Below are 24,653 nucleotides of genomic sequence, written 5' to 3'. Positions count from 1 at the left end.
TAATAAAATTTTTTTTGTGGATAACTTATATTTCGATTAGCCAAGAGGAACCTTTCATCCTCTATTTTTCGCCACCGCGCACATTGCTCAGGCTGTAGCTTAACTCCATTGGATTAGAACAAAAGCTTGTATTGCTGTCAAGGATATAGTAAAAGCTAGCAATGCGCCATGAGCAGGCGCTGATCACCCGCTCTTGTCTTCGGTGCGCAGGGGGTGAGATGGAGCACGGAGCTCAGAGCGGGCATCAGGTCCAGATCCTGAAAACAGATGGCTGCAGTTTCGAGCTGGAGGCACACGCTTTGGCACGCGTCCTGCTGACCGACCGCGTGAAGGACAAGCCCGTGGTGGTGGTGGCGATAGTCGGGGCTTTCCGAAAAGGGAAGTCCTTCCTGCTGAATTTCTTTCTTCGCTACCTACAAAACATGGGCCGGGAAGACTGGCTGGCCGAGCCTGACGCTCCGCTTAAAGGCTTTGAGTGGCGCGGAGGTAGCCAAAGACACACTATGGGCATCATGGTCTGGAGTGAGGTTTTTCTGGTGAGGTGATAATTGCCAAAAGGCTCGTTGGGCACTGCCTGACGGATGCCCGTGCAGGTCAACACATCCGAAGGCCGAGAGGTGGCAGTGCTGCTAATGGACACGCAGGGGGCATTCGACTGCAAGAGCCCGACCAAAGTGCACAGCGTTGTATTTGCTTTGAGTGCCATGGTGAGCTCGGTGCTGGTCTTCAACGTATCGCAGAACATCCAGGAAAACGACCTCCAGCATCTGCAGCTATTCACCGACTACGGTTGTGTGGCTCAACAGGTATGTACTACGGAAACAGTCGCATATGGCTAGGCTTCAAGGCTTTATGTAGAGTTCCACTTTGAACGATCTAGGGGGCGGAGAGCACAGAGCCTTTCCAGAGCCTGCTGGTCTTGGTGCGAGACTGGTGTTACTCTTATGAGAAAGCCTACGGGGCCGAGGGCGGAAAAGAGCTGCTCGACGAACGACTGGAAACCCCAAAAGACCAGGACGACGAGCTGAGGGAAGTGCGAGAGAAAATACGAAGTTTTTTCTCCAAGATTGGCTGCTTTCTCATGCCGCACCCAGGGAAAGAGGTGGAGTACAAAAGTTATTTTTTTTTTCTGGCAGAGGGAACATTGACCTAGCGCTGAAATAACACTTAATTTAGTGAGAAATTTTTTGAAACATATCTTCAAGCAATAGACAGCGAACAGGCACTCTAAACAAAAATCAACGCCAATGGAAGTGTTAATGGTTGACATTAAAATTTAATATGTATGTGTGGAAGTCTTTAGTCCATAAATATGGCGCACAAATGAGGAGAATGTGCTAGTTTACTTCGGCGCCGATTATTAGAGCATAAAGCAGGAGCCTTCTTCTTCGAACTTCCATTTTGCAATGAAATTTATTGCTATAAACTATCCTTAATTCGAAAATAAAGTATGAATGCGAGTTCTCTGAATGCGAGTGTAAAAATCTGATTCCACTGTACGCCTAAATACCTGCCTTGAATACGGGAGCAAATAGAATACTCCGTGCAGGTAGAGAAAATAAAATATTCTGGTGAGCATGCACTATAGACAAGCCACTTATTCCAATTTGGAAGCATTTTCGCTAACTTAAGTGGAACAGAAAACGGTCTTTAAAAGCGCATATCTGGAATTTATATGGTGTTCTCGTGTACCCTGTGCTGTGGCAGGTAACAACCGAAAAGTTGTTTGACGGCCGACTCTCGAGCATCGACGAGGACTTCAAACAGCAGCTGAAGACTCTCGTGCTCTCGCTTTTGGCACCGGAGAACCTGCTCACGAAGAAGATCAATGGCAAAGAAATAACTTGCCAGGATCTTGTGGCTTATTTTCAGGTAAGCAAGTGATCGTCCCTTGCTCTAGGTTACAAAGTCTATTACATGCAGGTTTACGTGAACATATTCAAAGAAGGCCGCGTGCCTGCACCGGAATCCATTTTCATGGTAAGTCAGCGTAGATTCCTCTTAAAGCCTTTCTTCTATGCGCAGACATCCTTTTCAGGCCACGATGTGCGGAACCAACCTTGCAGCGATGCAAAAAGCCCGAGACCTGTATATATCGAAGATGGTGAAGGTAAGCCTTCTCAAAGTTCACCGAAAGCTGGCAAATCATGGGTTCATGCAGGTGTGGGAAGCGATAGAGACAGTGGACCGAGAGGTGATGCAAGGGCACCACTACCGTCTTCGCGAGGAAGCTATAGAGCTCTTCGAAAACTTCCCGAAGATGGGGGGAGAGAAGCTCGCAGACTGCTACAGGGAGAAGCTATCAAAGGCAGGTTCATTTCCATACGTGTTCGCGCTCGTCTCCACTTGTCAAGCTAGACCCAACGCGCCGCCTCCGGTTAGCCAGTAACCGAACGTTACTGGCTCAACACAAGCTTACTATGATTCTGGCACATAACGCAACCATCGCAGATACGATACGACTGGGCACTGTTAATGAGTACAGAAGAGCAGCCAAAAGTAGTCGCCTAAAGGCCCGTTCAAACTTGTCCAAAAATTCGGCGAACGAAGCAGATTCAATCACCGTAAAAAAACTAGGACCTGTTCTGATCTGCTGACGCGCGGGCGAGGCGGAACTGCCGCGCCGCAGCTGTTTCTCGTTTTTCCACACACTTCCCGGCCACCATGTCGCTGCTCTGATTCGTGCGAAACTGCGCAGAACAAATTTCCTCTTCACGAAAAGCGTCTTCGTTTCCCGACATGTTCCCTCTTTGGCCGTCATTAAACCGACAACTTCATATGCAAACGCTGCTCGATCTAATTTGTTCGTGGCAATCGCGACGTCGTGTATTGAATTTCTACTGTATTTAGTCGATGCTACTTAACATGTGCTTATGATCCCGCAGGGAATCGAGGAGATTTTCGAAAGTTTTTCCCAGTACATGAAGACCAAGAAGAATCCCTTCAAGAACATCGCTGGATCACTCGCCTTCAAGGTCGTGCACGCCACTCTGACAGCCGGTGTAGGTGCGGCGACAATCGCCCTGGCGGTGGTGGCGCTTCCTGAGGTCGCCATCGCGTGCGCAGCGGTAGGTGCTGTGTCCGCAAGCATGCACATCTTCGATCTCATCATGAGCCAGAGAGAAGCGCTAAAGGTACGCGTTTTTCTCGACACAGTTATCAATGTGAGCCGAGCGAAGGAGGCGTCTTCAGAGGAATAAAAGTAATAAAACGAGAAGGTTGACAGGAAAGTAAAAATGCGAGAGCGTTCTCTCCTTTACCTTGCGAATATCAGGCATACGCAGATAATGCCTAGCAGTGTAGCTAGGTTACTGCCTTTAAATCTGACCAAAAACGAGGAAATATTAAAATAAAAAGGATCGTTAGTTAGTTTGCAGATATAATTTTTTTTGTAGCCAGCATTTTCTTCCAGTTTCTATACCACTAAATGACGCTCTGTGTAGATAGACAAAAACACCCTCTGGGAATCCACGAGTCACTGAGAGGTTGTCTTGTATAGTTGATCAACCAAGATAGTTTAACAAGAATACCAGAGATAACTTTTTCTGGTGATCGGCTGGGGTGCGGCCCTTAGTAAAAGTGCGGTGAAGACTTCAACTGGGAGAGTTCACGGGGCGACACGTTCGGACGAATGGAGGTAATACCTTTTTTAAGCTACAAACGTTTATTTTACTATTATTTACTTATGGTCGTGCGATGCTACCAGCAATATATTACATTCAAACTCATTATCATCATCAGCCTGACTACGCCCACTGCAGGGCAAAGGCCTCGCCCATGTCTCTCCAATTAACCCTGTCCTTTGCCAGCTGCGGCCACCGTATCCCCGCAAACTTCTTAATCTCATCCGCCCACCTAACTTTCTGCCGACCCCTGCTACGCTTGCCTTCTCTCGGAATCCACACCGTTAAACAATTGTAAAACTGTGGAGTCAGGCGTGAGCTCGGATCAAGTGATGTGTCTGCATACTCGCGCTCTGAAGTAGGCCGGAGTCTGCACCAAGCGGGATCTCTGCCAGGCTCAGACCCATGGCCTGGACTGCCTAGTCCGGCTTCCGTGAACCCAACCTCTCCGAGCTCTGTCTCAGCGCGCGCATTCCGTCAAATTCGCACCAAAATCTAGGTTCATGTATTCTGATATTGCCGCGTTTTCATACATCTCAGGTATTACAAGAACAAGACAAAGAAACTGATCAGCAGGACTAACAAATGCATCAAAATTCTGCCAGCCGTGATTCAAAAGGTCATGCGTAAACTGAAGTTGGGGGTCGAAGGTCCGCCAGACCTAAACATGCGCAGTCAACAACTCATTAGCTGCCTTCGATTCTATCGCGAACACTCGGATGGGCTGGCGACGAGTGCACCCAGTAGCGCTTACAAGAGCTTCTCTCCTCAAAGGCTCACGAAGGGCTCCAAGAAACTACGCTACGGCAAAGTAAAAAAAGTGAATAAAACTCCGACTCCTGACAACGCACTTGGGTGCACGATGCGCACGAACTGTCCGCAGACACGGGCCCATTCTGCAGCCATTTGTATAGTCGTATGGCAGCGCTTGTATACTTTCCTCTTGAGGGATATTGGTAAACAACAGCTGTATCTTACCGGTACTCACCTATGGGGCAGAAACGTGGAGGCTAACGAAAACGGATCGACTTAAGTTGAAGAGAGCGCAGCGAGCTATGGAAAGGAAAAATGAAAAAGTTAAGAGACAGGAAGAGGGCAGAGTGGGTGAGGGATCAAACGCGGGTTAATGACATCCTGGTCAAAATCAAGAGAAACAAATGGACTTGGGCAGGGCATGTAATGCGAAGGCAAGGTAAACTGCTGGTCCTTAAGGGTAACGGAGTGGATGCCAAGAGAAGATAAGCGTAGCAGGGGGCGGCAGAAAGTTAGGTGGGCGGATGAGATTAAGAAGTTTGCGGGGGTACGGTGGCCGCAACTGGCAAAGGACAGGATTGAATTGAATTGAATTGTATTTCGGATTATCAAAATCCCTGAAGCCCGGAGCTAAAGGCAAATAAATTCTGCCTGACGGGGCCCCGGGCACCAAGCAAAAAAAAAAAAGAAAAAAAAAACATAAGTACAGATATCAGTTTACAGCAGCAACACTGTGGGGCAATGTTTAAAAAGAAACATCAACACAAAATAGGAAAATGAATGCATCCACTGAAACACGAGGCACGCATTGCATGAAACACTGCACACCGGAGAAGGCCTTAAACATAACGTATGGAGCAAATAGGGAATAAGAGAACCGCGTTAAATACAAAGAGTTGAAAGAAGGTAAAGTTTAATAACGCTTTTAAATGAACGAGCAGTTTTGAAATCCTGAGACAAGGTGTAAATGAATGGGAGTTTATTAATTAAGACCGAAACAGCGCACGAGGTCATCTGCATACCGTAATTAGTTCGAATGCGAGGAGTGACGTATCGGGTATATCGTGGAGAGACATAGCAAAGGCCTTTGCCCTGCAGTGGGCATAGTCAAGTTGATGATGATGATGATGGTTGTGCTTAGGTGGATGCCAATGAGTAATTACTCCCTTATTCCAAACATACTCCACCTTGGAAGATTACACTAAATATTCGACCAACACCGTCCTCGCTTCGAATTGTTGATCGAATCGCTCTCGTCCTGCCCTTCTGTCACGTGGTGGTGACAAAGCCATACACGATGGGTTAGCAAAGTGAAGTGGTTTCTAAATGAACTGTTTATTGCGGCGATAGAAACAAACGCGCTCGGTGGTCGTCGAAGAACCCAATCACTGCTGCCCTCGGCCGTGTTTAATTTGAAGATGACAATGAACCTTCACAATAACGTGAAAAACGAACGATGTGAAAGAACTTACACGCAGTTGCAATCATTCCACAAAAATCTGGTCGCATCTTGCGTCAGAAACAAAATGATAAATAGCGTGCCAGTGGTTTTGAGCATGAACGAGCACATAGTACAAAGATAGTAGCACCCTCCTAGTAAGCTCAGTTGGTAGAGCGCCTTTTCCCATGAGGCAGTGGTCTCTGGTTTGAGCCCCAGACCAGGACGAAATTTTCTTCAACTACGAAGTTTATATGTAAACTGCATTGCTTTCCTCTGCAGGCATGTGGCAGCGCTTAGATGGATGTCAGTGAGTAATTACTCACTTATTACTTATAACAGGGGGTGGCAGAAAGTAAGGTGGGCTGAATCCTTACTATCTTTGAGTAATGTAATTTTACTGCGCTTAATAATGTAGGTAATATAAGTAATGTAAGTAATTTTAAAGTGATGCCAGCACACCATCTCTACTCGTATAACTTAGCAGTTCGCTACAAATAGCACATAACTACCTCTGAGAGTGCAATGCGGTCGATCTCCAGTTTAACAACACTTACACGGACATAGCCTTCGCGTTCTGCTCATAACTGGACGGTGCCTTTCGTACGTACGTCGTTTGGCCAGCAAATGCTCGCACATACTTTCCCCACTAGGTTAAACTGTTTTCGTCGAAGTAAAGTTAATATTGAAAATATTAAGAAAACAACACATTCATTCTTTCTCTCACAAATGTATTTTTTTCTGGTTTCCTGCAGTGGGTTCCACCTATGTCTTTTTTTGTATTTTTTGGGTTTGTTGCTATGCACAATTGCTGTTATTCGCTGATGATGTTTATCAGTCACATTGTGCCTTTACCTTTAATACACACACGCAAAACTGAACTATGTGTAGTAAGAGCTACAATGTGGGGTAAATGTACTCGTACAACTGTTATTATCGACACCTCGCTGTCTTGCCATGTAATGGGGCCCTAGCGCCGTCAAGTGAATTAACGTTCACTTTTTGTCTCGGGTCTCTCATTTCTTACTGAAATGGAAATAAACTTCAAACTTCAAACATTAAACATTCGAAAGCGCCCCTGGGTTTACCGACGTTGCTGGACATAGATTATTAAATTTGTGCTTGCGTTTCAGAAAGCTAAAGAATGCAATGAACCAGCAGCGCCTGTTTCACCGGCCAACGATGACCCTCACCTCATCACGCCGCAGGTAAGTACTCAACTACTACGCCATGCGGACTGAAAATGTGCACTCGCGACTTTGCTGGGAAGGGCATCTGGGCCAGGTAGGCCAGACAATGTCAGGCGGCTTTAATGGTGATCAAAACACGCTTTCTACCGCTTCCTAGACGCCCGTGTACCGAAGGACCCTATGACAAAAGTGTAAAACAGGTCGAAATGATTCCGGCCATGAACCATGAACCACTGCGCTCTGCGTGCATGTGTTATGCCTGGCAAGCAGAAGAAGTGTTAACAGCAAAAGTGACCGTGTGTATTGGCATTGTGTTGTTTTTACAGGAAATCGCCGGAACGTTCGAGAACTTTGTCAACCAAGGCAGGGAAGGATAGAATTGAATTGTGCGAAGAAGGGTCAAACCGGATCCTGCGGCATACGCCCCCTCCATATGCTGCCGTAACCTGGACAAATAAATTCAAAACACTCGAGAGACCTTTGAATTCCTGTTCATTTCAGACGTGTTTACACCTTTTAGATATCTTCCTGGAAAAGGTTTGACTTTGTATCTGCAACAAGGAGCCATCTTATATATCTGCGGGCCACCCAAGATACTTCTTCCATGAGGATTTGGGAGCCATGGCATCGCAATGTTGGAAAACAGATCACTGAGTGCAAATTAGGATGCAATAACGTGAGCTGATAACTCTACTATATTCCTGAATAAATGCGCAGAAAACAGGCGCCATCATCATCATTAGCCAAACTGCGTCAAGTGCTTTCTTTTTTTTTGAGGGGGGGGGGAAATGGCGCAGTATCTGTCTCACATATCTCGGCGGACACCTGAGCCGCGCCGTAAGGGAAGGGAGGAAGGTGGGAGTGAAAGAAGAAAGAGAGAAAGAGGTGCCGTTGTGGAGGTCTCCGGAATAATTTCGACTACCTGAAGATCTTTGACGTGCACTGACATCGCACAGCACGCGGGCGCCTTTTGCGTTTCGCCTCCATCGAAACGCTGCCGCCGCTGTTGGGTTCGAACCCGAGTTCTCCGGCAACTGCAGTTAAGATGGCTCTCCCATATCCCTCCAATTAGCCCTGTCCTGCTCCATCTGCTGGGGCGCTGTCTCCGCAAGTATCCTAATTCCTCTGCCCACCTAACTTGCTCTCCGCCCCCCCCCCCCCCCCCTGATACGCTTGCCTTCTTTTAACTCCCTTTCGCTGCTTTTCAGGACCATCGGCTGTCTTGCCTTAACATTACATGACATGCATATCTCTTCTTCGTGATTCTTGGACACAAGCATAATACACAACAAAGCGGTGTACCCGAAGCGGTGGCTCCGTGCCTTTAGTGTTCGGTACCAAAACACGGTACTAAATCCCCGAAAACACGCCCTGAACGCACGCACGCGGTTAGCACAACTTTTAGTACGCTAGCGCCGTTGCTCGCAATCACGGACTTCGTAGGTGTCTGTCCGAAGCCTCGACTTGGAAGCGCAAAAGAGATAAGCAGCTGACGACGCGCGCGTCACACGGCTCAGCGAATGAGGAGTCGTAGCGATCGCAAAGCTGCAGCCAATGAGAGAGCGGCTGTGTCACAGCTGCTGCCGTGTAGCGCACATGAGCGCACGTTCCGTAGATGGTGGGGAATTCTCGCTGGGGACTACGGACCTTTGTCGCCCGCTCTTTCAAGTTGTACTAGCGCACCTACTTCGCGCGCGCGCACGCACGCGCGCACGCACGCACGCACACGCACACGCACGCACGCACGCACACGCACGCACACACGCACACACACACGCACACGCATACACACACGCACGCACGCGCACGCGCACACACACACACGCACGCACACACACACACGCACACACACACACACGCACACACACACACGCACGCACACACACGCACACACACACACGCGCACACACACACACACACGCGCGCGCGCACGCACGCGCGCGCACACACAAGCGCGCACACACAAGCGCGCACACACACGCGCGCACACACACACGCGCACACACACACACACGCGCACACACACACGCGCGCACACACACACGCGCACGCACACACGCGCACACACACACGCAGGCTCTAGCTTCAAGCTGGCAGTTATTCTGATAGCGTGAGGCATATAAGCACTACCTCTAATGTTGAGCAATATGGAGAAAAGATGTGACAGCCCCATGTACTGGAAATAAAACGCTACCTTGGTTATACTGTCTTAGCTTTCAAAATCATGAGTTATTTTTCATGCGAGGCAAGTGATAGGGCGCTTACGCAATTCCCATACCTCATTAATCTCGCGTGTCAGCTGATTCTTGTGCAAATACATAATTCTGCAATGATCAAATCCTACACTTCATGGAAGAACGGCAAACATTCTTTTCAAAAGAATATTTGGACCACGCTTCAACATTTCAGAACCCCAAAGAAGCGTTTTAAAAACTGAGAGTTTCAAGCAACAAAAGAAGAAATCGATAATGTCGCCAGACACCGAATGCGGTATGAACTGCAAGTCAGAATTATACCGATGGTGATAACTGGTCACCTCGCATATTTCATCGCTAACAGTGAATGTCAGTGCCATACTGTCTTTGCACTAAGGACATACCTAAAGACAATATTTTGCGCTGAAGACCTAAGACTACATCGTGCAGCTTGAGCACAGTATCGTCGGTTTTCTTGACAACCATTGTTGGTTCTTCGCTACTCCTCCACCCATTTTGTTTGTTTTCTCGATCTTTAATATTAAGCGTTGGTATTGTTAAAATTGGCCCAAAACATCAAAGCTAGGTAGTGCGTATTCTCAGAATTCTTTGCGTCTCGCCACGTTGATTATTCGCGCCTTTGACAGAGAAGTTGCTGCGGATACATGCGGTTGCTTAAAATTAGCATAACCAGAGATTCAGGAACTACGACGGTGGGTCACACCACTTCGTACTCAATGCTTTGTCATGTCGAGTGAACGCGAGAGGTCGCTCCATCAGAGACAGCGAATGACTTGCCGCTCATGTCACCAAGAATGAAGACGCCTAGTTTTGTCACCTCTCTGCGTCATCTAACCAGCAACACGTTCGCATTGATTGCATTCGAGAACTCCAATTATGGGCACTGCGGCACATACTGCAGATACCGTTTGTCTATCGCAGGGTGGAGAAAAAGTGAGAAACCTTTTGCAAACTGTGGCCCTCTTCAGCTAATTGCAATGAAAGCAGTTCAGTTTATTCGTGCACAGGTACAGTCGACCACTTTGCAAATGGGTCAAGTAGTATGGTTGGATTTATGTGCTAACAAGTACAGTAGGCAGCGATTTTTTAGCGTAAGAGAAGCCCGCAATTGCCCCAGTTTTCCGGCTACCGGCTAAAAGGAGAGGAAATATACTGGAATTTGCTGCACCCATTCCCATCGTTCTCTCAGGGTGTGAGAGCAGTAGCCTGGAGGAAATGTGGTGGGTCTTGAATATCAAGCCTTCCTTTCTGAAGAAACAAATTCTGTCTCCATTACTTATTTACCTTCGCTTGGAAACTTTTGTATGATACCAACTCCAGAATCTTAAATTCAAGGCATGGCCCCACTGCTTATTCCCAAGGCTTAGTTCTATTTAAAAATATTGAACAACCAGTATTCTAATTCAGTCAAACTGCAGGCTCAGTTTGCAAGGGGGTAACAACATTTACTGCTTTCTCAACTTACTCAGTGCTACACGGTATGGGTTTTGTGACATCTGGTTGAAAAGGATGGTCATTTTCCTGTGTCCCGTTGTAGTGAATGGCCGTCTGAGAATTTTTTTGCTAATCGCATCAGTATGGATTGCTAGGGCACGGCAGCAGTACCCATGATTTATAGCCGATGCTCCGACGTGTGCATTGATCCGCGTGCATTTTCGTCTGTTCCAGAAGCTTGCCGCAAGGAAAAATCCAACCTAACTACTACCATTTCAGACTTGGAAGAAACAGTACAATCATCATCTTGAGACAGCCTCAGTCTTTCATACCATGATGCAATTGTTCACGTGACGCATTTATCAAGAGCCGTCCACGACACCGCAGGTGCCCCTAGCCCTCAGAACATAAGAGCTGCGCGTCTTGCAACGGAAGAAGGCGACCGTGAATTGAGTAGAGGCGAGGAATTCTTGCCGCCGAACTACATCATCCGGAAAAGCAGGTTTACCTATATGGGCGCATAAAACTTACTCCGCTGGCAACTTCTATTTTTTCACGCTCCTTCTGAATCACCTATAGAGGCTCAAGGATGTACTCCTTTGCAGAAGAAAGATTTCGCCTTCAGGCGCGCGTTGCGCGAGTTTTCGGGTGCTTCTTCGTCTCACGCGCCTGGGACGGCTCCTTCGAAGAGTACGTAGCGGACTTCAGCATTTACTACGCTGTATACATGGTTGTTATGGCGATAGCTATTATTACGTACGAAGCCTTCATTGCCATTCAACGCTACTTGTTGACGGAAAATTTTCCGAGCTTCTTCGAGAGGCTATACAATCTGCTCCATCTGATTGTAGCGATCAAAGTGCTGGTGAACTTCCTAGTGCTGAACTTCAATACTCCCACGATTGTTGAAGCTCTAAGGGCGGTCAAGCGGTTGGAACTTTCAATCAATTTCCGCCTCCAGGTTAACAATTACTTTTGGATCAAGCGGCGTTTGAGCATCTCCCTACTCGTCGTGGTTCTCCTGGCATTGTCACTGTGCCGTGGCTTTACCATCATGGAAGTCACGGAGGTCCTGTCGGGTCCAACGCGCTTCTTCCTCACCGTACTCTCCGTAGTATCCACTCTATACTGCGGAGTCATTGGCGCTTTGGTTCTGTTTCTCGAGAAGTACTTCTGCGTTGTGCTTTCTCGCTACGTTAAGTTTCAGGCCGAGAGTATTAAGCAGGTACTCTCCAGCACCGAAGTGACTGTGAAATCAAAAGACGTGTCTCGGGCGCTCGAAGGACTTCGCTCAAGCTTCGCGGTCGTGACAAAGATAGTGCGCCAGGTTGACGGGTGCCTGCGTTTCGCCGTGGTCGTGAACTTCCTATGCTCGACGATCGCAGTTTGCGTTGTCGTATACGCTCTGTTTGCAGCTGAAACTTCCTGGGGCAAGCTTTGGTTCACCGTGCTGTACGCTATCTTCACATCCATGCCGATCGTGGACGTGTCACTTTCGGCAAGCGAGATTCGAACCGAAGCCGCCAACCTAAAAGCAGTCCTGGAATCGGCATCGCTGCTTTATCTTCCTTCGAGGGTGTGTTGTCAGGTAAGAGGGTGCTGAGTTGCGTTACCATAATTTGAGTAAGGCATGTTAAAAGAGAAAGCTTTCTCTATACATGAAGTCCTCGTTTCAGCGCATACCATAAACTAAAAACGTGCTATTTAATTGTGGGTGCACGCATTAGGGGAAGACCTTGCGTTCGGTCACTGGTTTAATATCGCGCGCCGCGCTGACATGAAATCGCGTCGCATCATCTTCAAGCACAGCGCTACTCAGTGCTGCCAAGTAATGTGACAGCCAGCGGACGAAGATCCCCCTTCTGTTCACTGCGCAAGTGTGGCGTAAGTGTGCTTGTACCGTCTTTACCAAAAGTAACCGAGCAGATATGATGGCTGCGGGAGCGGGCTCTCAGCCGAGCGTCGGCGGTGCGATTCCCGGCGCTGACCGCAGCTCCCCGGCTGCGAGTTTAAAGTGGGTAACAGCGCCCTCACCCTCCTCCCTTGAATGATAAGGAGTAAGCAGGTGGTATGTGCGGCGAGCGATTTCGCGCCTTTGGAGTGCTGTCATACTGTCATACCCTCGCAGCCATTGATCAGCGAGCATCACCGAAGATAGCAGCGTCGTCGCTCGAATGCAAGACGGAATGCAAGCCGGCGGCTGCTTGGTTACTTTTGGAAAAGACGGTATTAATTATGGCCCGGAATGTGTGGCATGCCTTCGTTACAACTTTTATTGCGAAAGCAATACTACTCCCAAGAACGACCTTTCGCGTAGCGGCGGCCGCTTGGCACGTTTGACGTTTACAATGACCCCTGACGTCATACCATGCTTAGTGACGTCACAGCGTGGCGTCATACCAGGAGCGAGAGACGGGCCACGAACTCGGCTCGTCGGGTAACGGCGGCCGCTTGGCACGGCGCGCCGCGCTCTTCCCACTAAAGGCGCTCCATAAGCAGTATAAAACACCTGCTTTAGCAACCTACCAGGCTTAACCAAAGCTAAGCCCCCACCAATTTTTTTCATTTATTTCTGGGCTATTGATCAGGCGTCGGACATTAATGTGCGCTCGAAAAGATTTTTATGTGCACATTATGGGGGCAGGGGGATGAATCTCGTTTTTTGCCGGCTTGAATTTAGCGCTATAGAGGTTCTGGAATTATTTCTGCGCTCGTGTCATCTAATGCCATCTAAAACAAATTTGAAAAGCTGAATTTATGTGAATAATTGTTTTGAAAGTCAGAACTGTCCAAGGCGGCCACAGGATATTCTGCACAAAAACAGGGTTTCAACAGTTTCTAGCGTTTCGCTACATACGAACACACAAATAAGGTGCTAAAACTATGCGACTAGAGAGGAATTCTTTTTTATTTTAAGTTACAGCAACGAGAACAAAAGATAGTCGTAAATTGAAAAAGCAAGGTGCGAAACACAGTCAAGGGTCAGGCTTGCGAAGAAACCAGCCCAAGAATAACAAGCCATTCTTGTTTGTCATCTTTCTATGTGCTAAAAGAATACGCTGAAGGAGGCACCACTAAGTACTTGGGAAGTTTTATCAAGCTCATTTCAAATATTGCGAGAAAAATAGGAGAAGTGTTTGCAGATTGTTGCAATACGCTGCCAATAAAGCAGCACTGAAAAGTAACTTCGCAAATCATTTGTTTGATTGCTGCCAGAAAGCGTGACGCTTTATGAGACCTCAATTCTCTGCCGGTTTTAAAACAACAAGCTTGGCGTCCGGCTAACTCTACTTTTTGCAAGTAAGCAGCGTAATATTAGGCTTCCTTTTGATACGCGAGGCTTCCTTATGCACAGTAGAATGATATTTATAGCTACTGCAGTGTGAACTTTATCGCCTGGGGTGACATTTTCAGATGGAACTCTTTGCCATGACGATCGACGAAGACCAACTCTGTTTCACGGGCTCGGGGTTCTTCACTGTGGACAAGCCAGCGCTGACCTCAGTAAGTGGATATCTCACTGCGCTTTTTCGTTTTTGCAAGCGTAAATATCTAACACACACAGTCAAAATTTTCATCGATTTTCGCTCTTCGGAGCTGACTACTATAGATTTGACAGCGTTGTTGATCTTGCCACAATTGCTGTGTTGTGGTGGTAGTCAATAGTTCTGAAGATAAGTAGCCTGGCACATAACTACGTTACTGTGACGACCGTTGCATATAAACGAACCGGCAAGCAGCGACAATGGTGAATAAAGCGCGACACTTATTGTCAAGCCCTATGCTTCTTGCTTTCACACACACCGATCCGCCGTCGTGGCTCAGTGCTAATGAGGTTCACATCTTGAGCAAGAGGTGGCACTACGGTTCCCTGGTCACGGTGGACGAATTTCAATTAAGGCGAAACGCAAAAAAAAAGAGACGCCTGTATACTGAGGGATGTCTGCGCATGTTAAAGAAGCTCACGTGGTCAAAATTACTCTGGAGCCTTTCACTACTGGTCCTCGTGTGGCTCCCTCTTTCACTATTTCCTTACAGCACTCTTCAGGTGTCTATGGAGAGAAAGAGAGAGTTGCTACTCTTTCCTTTCCCTCTCGAAGCATTTGTATCTTTGCATACACAACGCAATTTGTTTTAGTACTGCCCCACCTCACGTTCACTCTACATGGTTCTTCGCAGTTCGTGGCTGTCGTGATGACGTACTCCCTTCTTCTCGTCCAGACTGGCCGCAAATCTGAAGCCCCGCACTGTGGACACCAAACATAAAACTCGGATGGAGCCATTGATGGGTTTCTTGCTAAAATAGGAATAAAATTTAGCTTCGGCGACAACAAGAAACTACGCCCTTTTACGTCCCTTTTTCTCACGCAGCTTGGCTTTTTCCCTCCAATAAATGTTCACATGCCAATTTCTCAATGGTTGTACGATATTCACTGGATATACACGCAATCGGAGTGTACTAACAAATCAGTGCTGTACGAAATTGCTTAATAAGTAAATGTAATTATTAACACGTGCCTCAGTGTGGTTATATTGACTGACCTATAGCCCGACATTTAGTTGCATATTAAAAGTTGCAGCTGTCTTTGATATTCTAAACAGTTCCCGCTGAGCCAGACTTCTGAAATTTACCAGTAATCAATAAGTAATGAAAAATAAAACATGACTCTAACTTTGTTGCATTAATGCTAAGTGCCTAAAGGCATTCATAAAAAAAATCATGGTTCCACCATGCCACAGTGTGATTTCAACAGGCCCTGCATCGCCCTGTATAAACAATCCTCTCGTCCTACTCCCGCAGAGTCGAGGACTTAGAGTTTCTTCTCATCTCGGAAAGATAATGTGCTCAAAGTTCACAGTCAAGTCTTGTGCCCCAGCATGGTCAACTTCTGACTTCTCAAATGTGCTTAAGAATTGATGTTAGGCTGTCAATGGCACCATCCTGACAGCAAAGTGGTTGTTTGGGCGTGTTGGTGAGACATGCTATAAAGTTGTAGCGCCCAACCAGACGGGACGGTGAAAAAGACGAGAGACAAACCAGCACTAACTTTCAACAGTTTATTGTGAACCGCGAAGCAGCATATAAAGGCTAAGCGTGGCCGGTCATCACAAATGCGCAGTCCGCAACTATTCAATGACGACGCAAGTACTGTAATTCCTTGCGGGATAAAGCAATGGACGGCTTGGACAAGCAGTTTTCCCCTAAACTTTCTATTATCTCTGCCTCTGGAAAACTGCGTGTCCAAGCAGTCCATTGCTTTATCCCGCAATGAATTACAGTATTTGCGTCGTCATTGAATGGTGACGAAAGTTTTTTCTATCAGGCCAGCTGACACATACGACAGACTGTCTGTGCCGGACAGTAACGACCAAAAGATGGAATGGAATTGTGTCGAGCGATTCCTTTAAGGGACAGCGTATTCGTTCGATGTAGTACAGTTTGCGGGCGCCCTTACTTTCAGAACGGCTGCCTTTTTTGGGCTACTTGTTAGCACTAAATATTTAATTGTATTGACAGTATATATCACGGTATAACGAAAAGGAGCTTATCAAGGCTCTGAAAACAATATACAGGAGGGTGTCGTAATGTCCTCACGCAATACTTTTTAATTTCCGTAATAGCGAAGGAGGTGGAGGACTCCAGACATAGTTGCGGTCACCAGATGCAGGTCCCCTCAGCATGCAGCCCAAAAAGAAATTGACATTGTTCTGGACTTTGTCGAAAGTCGGTGTATAGAACATTGTTAGATAAATTTAGGATGGTTATAGACTGGTCTGTAGTGTACAGTCTATAGACGAAAGGAAATTGAGGCAGTTGTAGACTTTAGTCTACAACTTTAGGCAGTCTATAGACTTTAGGCAGTCTATAGGCCGTCTATAGACGAAAGAAATTGGAGCAGCTATAGACCGTAGTCTATAGAGAGTCTATAAACCGTCTATAGACGAAAGCAAATTGAGGCAGCTATAGACAAAAGGCAATTGTGGCAGCTATAGATCTTATTCTATGAAGAGTCTATAGACCGTCTATAGACGAAAGGAAATTGAAGCAGCTATAGACTTTAGCTCATAGAAAGTCTATAGACAAAAGAAAATTGAGGCAGCTATAGACCTTAGTCTATAGCGAGTCTATAGAGTGTCTATAGACGAAAGGAAATTAAGGTAGTTATAGACCTTAGTCTAAAAAGAGTCTGTAGAAAATCTATAGACAAAAGGAAATTGAAGCAGCTATAGAATTTAGTCTATAGAGAGTCTACAGACAAATGGAAATTGAGGCAGCGATAGACCTTAGTCTATAGCGAGTCTATAGACCGTCTACAGACGAAAGGAAATTGAGGCAGTTATAGACGTTAGTCTATAGAGAGTCTATAGACTGTCTATAGACGAAAGGAAATTGAGGCAGCTATAGACCTTAGTCTATACAGAGTCTATAGACCGTCTATTGACGGAAAGAAATTGAGGCAGCTGTAGACCTTAGTCTATAGAGAGTCTATAGACTGTCTATAGACGAAAGGAAATTGAATCAGCGATAGACTTTCGTGTATAGATTTTCTATAGACTGTCTATAAACTAAAGAATATAAAGGATGGCTATAGAGTCTATAAAAGGTCGATAGAAAGTCTATACACCATTTTTATAAGGGTAACCAGCTTCACAGTAGAGCTTACATCTACATTTTGAGATAAAACCACAACGCTCGAATGCTTTGCAGGGGTTCCGATCCTTTCCGCAAGAAGCCACTTCGAGGGCTCGCGTTTGCAAAAAAATTCAGCCCCGATAGAAACTGCTTATTTTTACGGAAGGTGATCATTTATTTGAACCACAAATGATAACTAACACTCGAAATTTCAGTGTTTCGTGGAAAAGGGACAAATTTTCATTGTTTAAATCCAGCCTAGTTGTGAGACTAAGGTGTATACAACAACTAAACTCTAAAACCAATCATCTACCTTTACATGGAGGTGATCGTAAATATGGAGGAGAAAAATTGCAGCTTCTCAACACCACCACCATAACTTATACAATGCAATGAATGCATTTTATGCGCTGCACAAAACAATCTGAGGCACCTCGAAACCACAGTAATGTACTGCGCAGCGACTCAATACACCAAGCTTACATTGACTACGTTGCCCATACGTTGCCGCACCAACTGCTATCCCTACATATGCCTCGGAGAGTTAGTACAAAATATGGTGCGCAAAGTCAGATCACATTAGTGCAACCCCATTAACCGTTCTAACAATGCGGCTAACCGATAGTCTGTGAGTATGGCTACCGATAATAGCTGACTTTGAAATTCTGGGGCTCATTTTCTCCACCTATTATTCAACCCTTATCTGCTTTGTTTCGAAAACGACTTTGTTTTTATTTTATGGCTTAGAAGCAAGCCTCTGCTCACCCCAGTTATGATGGAAGCATCCTCAGTATGCAGGAGAGAGACGCATAATTATGAGACGCCGCTGCATACTTAATTTCCCTCCAGACTTGAGCGACGACAGCAAGAGATACATCCATCTTCGCAGCCGCAAGAGATGGCGCTGCAGAAACAGACAAGATGATGGAACATCGTTTTCTGATTCGTTTGCTTTCAAAAAGGAAGCGGTCGATGCGTCTCGTGGAACTCGAAGAAAGCCACGCGAATAGCCATTCACTAACATATAGAACCCCGGCGGTTCTGCTTCCTCAAGTAGAATGGACACGTCTACAGGCAGTGTCCCAAAGACGTTCGATACAAGTTCGAAGGGGTAAAGAAACGTGACGCTGCCGAAAATCGGCGTCTCTCATTGCCGCAGTCCTGTTTTCATGCATGCAGCATCGCGCAAGTAATTCATGTAGCATGCCGATTCTGCGTGGGACGCATAGAAATACCGTTGCATAACTCTGTGAAACAAATGCGGGCGAGACATCGATAGCGAAGGTCACCACTGAATGCGGAATACAAGAAGAAGCGGCTTGTTCACATAAAGTTTGAAAGCGAAAGGTAAGCTCCGCAGACATTGCGCGCTCCTTGTTTTTGACAAGGAGCGGATTTACGAGGCGTACTTGGACAGTGCGATTGGCGATGAGGGGCGCGCCTTCTTGCGCCGTGCATTTGTAATAGTTACGTCGATAAAATGGGAACGAGGGCATTTTTTTCTGGAGAAAATTTATTACCCATCTTTGGCGTTGGCGTACGGCTGCTCATCCCGATAACTGGCACAGCAACGAAATGCCCGTGTGCTTTGCGGCGTCAGCACACGTTAAAGAATCCACGATGGTCAAAATTAATACAGGGACCTTCACCATGGCCTCTGTCATAGTGTCGTTACAGGACGGTAAACCAAACAAGTTACAATTCGCAGAATTTATAGCCTGGAAGGAAGTGGGAAGTGGGAGGGGGGGGGGGGGGGGGTGTACGCTTGCTATCATTCGCTCCTGTGTCTTAGTTAGAATGTAGTAGTCCTTTTGATTGGGCGTACATTTTTTAATATTATGTAACCGCTTAGCCATCCCAAAGTTTCTCTTGACAGCATATGCAAGTATGAAATTCGCACTGGTTCCGAATCTCATAACTTCAAGAGCGCTATGACGACGGATTGACAAAAATAGACAACGATGGAATTGCACTTCGAACCTCATTTTAATTTGTACATCGCTCATTTTAAATCTTGGCGACCAGCCTAAGAATATTATGTCAGGAGAGATGGTGATCGAATAATTTATCGTTGGTGGGTCTAGTACAGAAGCTCCATCCGCCCCCATTGCCCGCTTCGTCCTTTTCTACGCGCAAAATGACTCGGGCCCACCAAGCGAAGGTGGCGATCGCACAGTAGAGACATGGCTAGGGTGATGTAAAGCAGGCCACGGCGATAAGTATAGCAAGACAGGCGAATAAAGCACTGAAGAAAATGAAGCGCTTGCAGCAAAAATGCAGGAGAGGATCAAGTGCATCTTGGTCCAAGAAGTCTTCGTTGCCAATGGTCGCGAGAAGCCGACGGCTGAGGCCCATGTAGTATACTTCAAGCCGTCGGCGCCGGGGCGCTGTTTTTTCATGTTTTGGCTGCTGAAGTCACCGAGGTCACTGTCCTCATCGGCGGGCTGTCTTGTATTTGATTGGGGCTATGAATGGGGTGGTACTGAGCGGAGAGGTTAAGTCGAGGTTGCTAGGCTGAAGCTGAGCTCGCAGGCGTGATACACGACCCCACAGAGTACAGCCAGGACGGATTCAAGCGCCGACGCTGCACGAGTAAGAAGGGGGATGTACTGCAGACGTTCCACAAGGTGATAGGTGGCCGCATTCCGAGCGATAACTCCGCACGGCAAGTAGTGGTGCCATAATTTGTTGGCTGAAGGGACGAGCGCAAGTGTTCCTTCCCGCGCCGTTGTACACATCTTCGCCTTTTACTCAGTAGCAGTCATCATCATCAGCAGTCAGACTACGCCCATTGCAGGTCAAAGGCCTGTACCATGACTCTCCAATTAACCTTGTCTTTTGGCAGCTGCCGCCACCGTATCAGCGCAATATTTTTGATCTCATCCGCCCCCCTAACTTTCTGGCACCCCCTGCTACGCTTGCCTCCTCTTGGAATCCACTCTGTTACCCTTTAGGACCAGCAGTTACCTTGCCTTCGCATTACAGCCCTGCGCAAGCCCATTTCTTCCTCTTGATTTTGACTAGGATGTAATTAACCCGCGTTGGTTCCCTCACCCACTCCACCCGCTTACGATCTCTTAACGTTACACCTGTCATTTTTCTTTCCATAGATCGCTGCGTTCTCCTTAACTTAAGCTGAACCATTTTCGTTAGCCCCCACGTTTCTGCGCCGTAGGTGAGTACCGGTATGATACAGCTGTTATATACTTAACAATGTACAATAATGCTTAACAATGCTGTTATACAGTAACAATGTATAAGAGCAAAATCCAATGACCATGGATAAAGGGAAAACTAAACAGACCTGCCAGCTCCCTTTTCTTCCTTTGTGCCTTTGTCCACGCCCATATTTTGCGTTTCCGTAATGGAAGCTCAGCTACTATTCGCCAGATCAACCATGTCGCAGAGTCGGTGTAGATGCAACGAATGGGCACAGAAACTGTGCAATTCGACCAACTAGGCCACGTCGGAAACCTCGTTAAATCGCATCTCAGTGTTCAGTCCCAGTTGTAATTTACATCTTGCAGTGGTAAGCGATTAAGGAGGAGCATATAAATTTAAATCGCATATACGATGAAAAACTAGACTAGTCACTGGGACTTAATGGGTAGCAGGAGATCACCATATACGCTGGTTGCTGACAGGTTATCACGTGACTCCGGGCTTATGAGCTTAAAAAGACAACAATCACTCGGAAGAGAACAACCGTGAAAAGCTCAAGACTACTTCTGAAGTGGTCCACATGGATCCCCATGTGTGAGCGTATTATCAAGGTACATGTTTTATGACTTTATTAACGTCTCAAAGCGTCTCAGGCTAGGAGCGACGCCGCAGTGGAGGGCTCCGGATAATTTCGACCACCTGGGGTTCTTTAACGTGCACTGACATCGCACAGTACACGGGCCTCTAGCATTTCACCTCCATCGAAATGCAACCGCCGCGGCCGGGATCGAACCTGGCTCTTTCTGGTGAGCAGCCGAGCACCATAACCACTGAGCCATAGCGTCGGCTTAGGAGTGTTAAGGATTCCCGTAATACAGTCATGACGTGCCTTCTTCATGCCGCTAATCAACGACACTATCCGCATCATCTTCAGGGGCCGGTGTGAGCCTACTTACCCGCACAGGCTTCCCCAAAACTTTATAACCATTCTTGAGCTAGCCACGGCAAAATTAGTCCAGCATATATCTTAGGCGGGTGCCTCCCTCTGAACCTTCGCCGCTCCCGGCAGCGTTTACTTTCCATTGCGCTCGCCTTAGCAGTTTAAGATGCCAGTCACAAGTTCTCGTCAATATATACAAGGCAGAAATCCATTTCCGGTTTAGAATTTCATCCAGCAAGGTCGGCATTTTATACGCGCTCAGGCATGTTATAAGAGCTGTTTTCTTTCCTGCGTGAAGCGCATGTATATTGGCGTAAGGCGCGCTCATAACATTCGCTTGTTTGCTTTTCTTTGTATCGGTGGCTTTCGTAGGGCTGCTTAGCTCTCAACCTGTTTAATCCACGTTTCAAAGGTATCCCAACGCTGTTTCCTGTGCAGGCATCCCGAGGCTTCTTTTCCAGGTCAAGAGGCCAGCATGTTCTGGTTCTACAGGTCAAAGGTGGCACCGACGACCTACAAGGGAACTTTGGCAGTGGTTTCGGCTTCTGATTTCTCAAGCAAAGCGGCCTCACGTCAGCTGCCACGGATGCAGAACGCGTGTCATCCATTCTATGCCGGGTTTCGTGTCATCTGCTGGGTACATCGCCTACTAGGCTGCTGCTTCCTGGAGAACCTCCGGTCTTCTAATGCTGCCGATGTGCGCGCAGGGAGGCTCAGCCCGTACCTGCTCTACATTTTCTGCATATGGTTTTACCTGAACAGTAAGCACGCCTACCATACAAGTAGTAGTCGAGAATGGTCTTGAAGTACTTTGTTGATGGTTGAAGTTGAAGTTGAAAGTTTATGAAGGAACTCAAACAAAGTTACAAGCGTATACAGCGAGAGGTCCCATGGTACAAGCCCACGGGCGGGACCTCCCATGAAAATAAATTTCAATAAGCAACAGAATAGAAAACACCCAAGACATTAGTTAGCGACGCAGATAATAAATATACATACAGAGTGTAATATGAGTTACCGAATTATTTAAATACAAACAATATAATGCAGGACAGTGCACAATAAAACACTCACAGATGCCGCGATACATAGGATCAATAACAAAAAAAAAAATCACGCATTGAGAAGGAAATGCTTCAATTTGACCTTGAACAAAGAAAGCGTATTAGTTTGTTTGATGTCTTAGTTTAAAGAATTCCAAAATGATATGGATGAAAAATGAAGGCACTGTTTCCCGTAGTTAGTTCTGACCTTAGGTAGTGAAAAAGTTATTACGCAGCGCAAAATGTGTGACGATGTTGTTTATAATCGTCCCGGAAAAAAATATGCTTAGCGGGAGCTGATGATGAAGAATCTTAAAGAATAGGATACTAATGTTATATGTTATAGAATGTTATAGGCTGCTATATAAACGAAAATAGGCCAGCGGATTATCGGCGGAGTTCCAGGCGCGTAAAGTATAAAACATCCCTACAAAGTGGCTTTATGAGATGAACCGGTCAACCGGTTAAGCCTACCCAATTCTTCCGATCGTTTGCCCTCACACAAACAAATAAAATCTTTAGTTATGTGACTGACTACGGCATTGTATGTAATGTTTGAGTGATAATTTATGACAGTGTATGTAATCTGCATGTTTCTATGACGTTGTATGTGCTCTTTTCATATATAACGGTCTTATATGATATTCATTTTTCTTCTAATGGTGAATTACGGAAATGCTTTTTTGAAGGTAACTAGTTCTTTGTTATCTCTGCCACCGCTGTAGCTCAGGGGAAGGGAGCAGTGTCAGGACGCCACTTTGCAGATTTTTCCCGTTCTCCTCCCTGAAATAAAAAAACAACCTTGGAACCTTGAAAAGGGCCTCGTATTGAGGCACAGGCATCCTACAAATCAAAATACACAAAACTATACCCAAAAATTCTGAAAAAGGACATTTTTTCAAAGCGAAGTTGGTTTTGAACTGATTTTTTTCGCATATCGTAACGCTGCGCCCTTGCAGTCAATGTATCCGCAGATCCTTCCTCGGGACTCTTGCACTTTTTTGGTACTTGTTGTCAAAACCTCGCCCGATTCGTTTTCTATGACATTCTCAACTACTCGGTGCGAGTGCAGAGAAAGCGTTAAAGCAAGATTTTAATACGCATCTAAACATTAAACTATTCCGATCAATATGTTCGTAATATTCCCTTACAATATTCAAAAGGTGCCTCAAAATTAAAGACGACGAAAGCTGGGCTTGTGTTAACATGGGTAGCATTGACTTGAAGAAGCTGTTTGTGGTTTGTGCTCTTATAAATCCCTGATCAGAGACATGAAAGCTGTGATTACATGATATCTTTTATGCCTTTGCCTTTATTTCTTCCTTTTTTTTTTTTTGCCCTGTTGAGCTGATCATGCTGTGGTACAAATTTAACTTTTTAAAGTAAGTGCAAACAAACTGTTCAGCTGCATGTCACATCCATACCGAAATATGGCGGCAAATAATCTTCGTTAAGGATAAATCATTGCCTTAACTTGCTGTCCAGGTAATCACAGAGGTCGGAAATGTTGTTCTCGTAGCAGATCGCAGACTTTATTAATACGGCTTGCTTTGTACTTTGATGCTGCTTTAAATATCGGTGGTGCCTCCGGATGGACAATATCGATAGGGTATGCCTTGGTTTGGTTTTGGTTTTAGGGGGGTTTACCGTTTCAAAGCGACACAGGTTGAAGCCAAGCTCGAAGGCTCGGAATACACAACCTATGTAGACGCGGCGGAATACGAAGGAGGCGACTCCTTTGTGGTCGTGGCCGTGAACGACTCGGGTGAAACATTAACGGCCGGTTCGGTCAAAACAAGAAACTCAGGGACAGCGGAGGAGGCGGCTATCGCCATGGCAATGGCCAGCACCAAAGCAGTCACCATAATTAGCGACTCCAAGGTGGCTATCAACAATTTTGCGCGGGGTATGATCTCCCAGGAGGCAGAACGAATATTAAGGCATAAAGACTGGGACCAAAGAGAGGTGGAACTAATATGGGTGCCGGCACACACGGGGAACAGGGGAAACGAGTTGGCTCACAGTATAGCTCGAGGTTATGTCAGCCGAGCAGTGAGCCGGGTTGAGTCCCCAAATTTCACGAGAGATGCATTCATATCATTTCACGAATACACCAATCAGTTTAAACTGGAAAGGAGGATCTATCCGCCACCAGACAAAAAGCTCGACAAAAGCCAGGAGGTAACGTGGCGTCGGCTCCAGACGCGAGCCTTCTTTAGC

The 24,653-nt window shown here is 46.4% G+C and overlaps 2 protein-coding genes across 2 annotated transcripts; both read left to right on the top strand.

The window, feature by feature from the left end:
- Nucleotides 1-203: 203 nt before the first annotated feature.
- Nucleotides 204-7,381, top strand: LOC149330987 (atlastin-2-like). Its single transcript, XM_089559533.1, has 10 exons — nt 204-536; nt 594-824; nt 890-1,102; nt 1,708-1,872; nt 1,924-1,980; nt 2,039-2,110; nt 2,162-2,308; nt 2,886-3,134; nt 6,948-7,022; nt 7,331-7,381. The coding sequence occupies exons 1-10, from the start codon at nt 219-221 to the stop codon at nt 7,379-7,381; spliced, it is 1,578 nt and encodes a 525-aa protein (XP_089415659.1). The 5' UTR covers nt 204-218.
- Nucleotides 7,382-11,243: 3,862 nt separating this feature from the next.
- On the top strand, nt 11,244-14,983 carry LOC149330986 (uncharacterized). Its single transcript, XM_089560037.1, has 3 exons — nt 11,244-12,242; nt 14,069-14,158; nt 14,834-14,983. The coding sequence occupies exons 1-3, from the start codon at nt 11,244-11,246 to the stop codon at nt 14,918-14,920; spliced, it is 1,176 nt and encodes a 391-aa protein (XP_089416163.1). The 3' UTR covers nt 14,921-14,983.
- Nucleotides 14,984-24,653: the final 9,670 nt, after the last annotated feature.

The sequence above is a fragment of the Amblyomma mixtum genome, chromosome 9 (assembly GCF_055824585.1).
Source record: "Amblyomma mixtum isolate Tamu chromosome 9, ASM5582458v1, whole genome shotgun sequence".
NCBI lineage: Eukaryota > Metazoa > Arthropoda > Arachnida > Ixodida > Ixodidae > Amblyomma > Amblyomma mixtum.
The sequence above is the reverse complement of the archived record's forward strand: the minus strand, read 5'-3'. Positions and strand labels throughout refer to the sequence as shown.

Bases quoted from the DNA above. Each gene is read 5' to 3' on its own strand.
- LOC149330986 (XM_089560037.1), top strand. From the start codon at position 11,244: ATGTACTCCTTTGCAGAAGAAAGATTTCGCCTTCAGGCGCGCGTTGCG. The intron at 12,243-14,068 runs GTAAGAGGGTGC...TGACATTTTCAG, and splicing joins CTTCGAGGGTGTGTTGTCAG to ATGGAACTCTTTGCCATGAC. The intron at 14,159-14,833 runs GTAAGTGGATAT...GGTTCTTCGCAG, and splicing joins ACAAGCCAGCGCTGACCTCA to TTCGTGGCTGTCGTGATGAC.
- LOC149330987 (XM_089559533.1), top strand. From the start codon at position 219: ATGGAGCACGGAGCTCAGAGCGGGCATCAGGTCCAGATCCTGAAAACA. The intron at 1,981-2,038 runs GTAAGTCAGCGT...CATCCTTTTCAG, and splicing joins CACCGGAATCCATTTTCATG to GCCACGATGTGCGGAACCAA. The intron at 3,135-6,947 runs GTACGCGTTTTT...CTTGCGTTTCAG, and splicing joins GCCAGAGAGAAGCGCTAAAG to AAAGCTAAAGAATGCAATGA.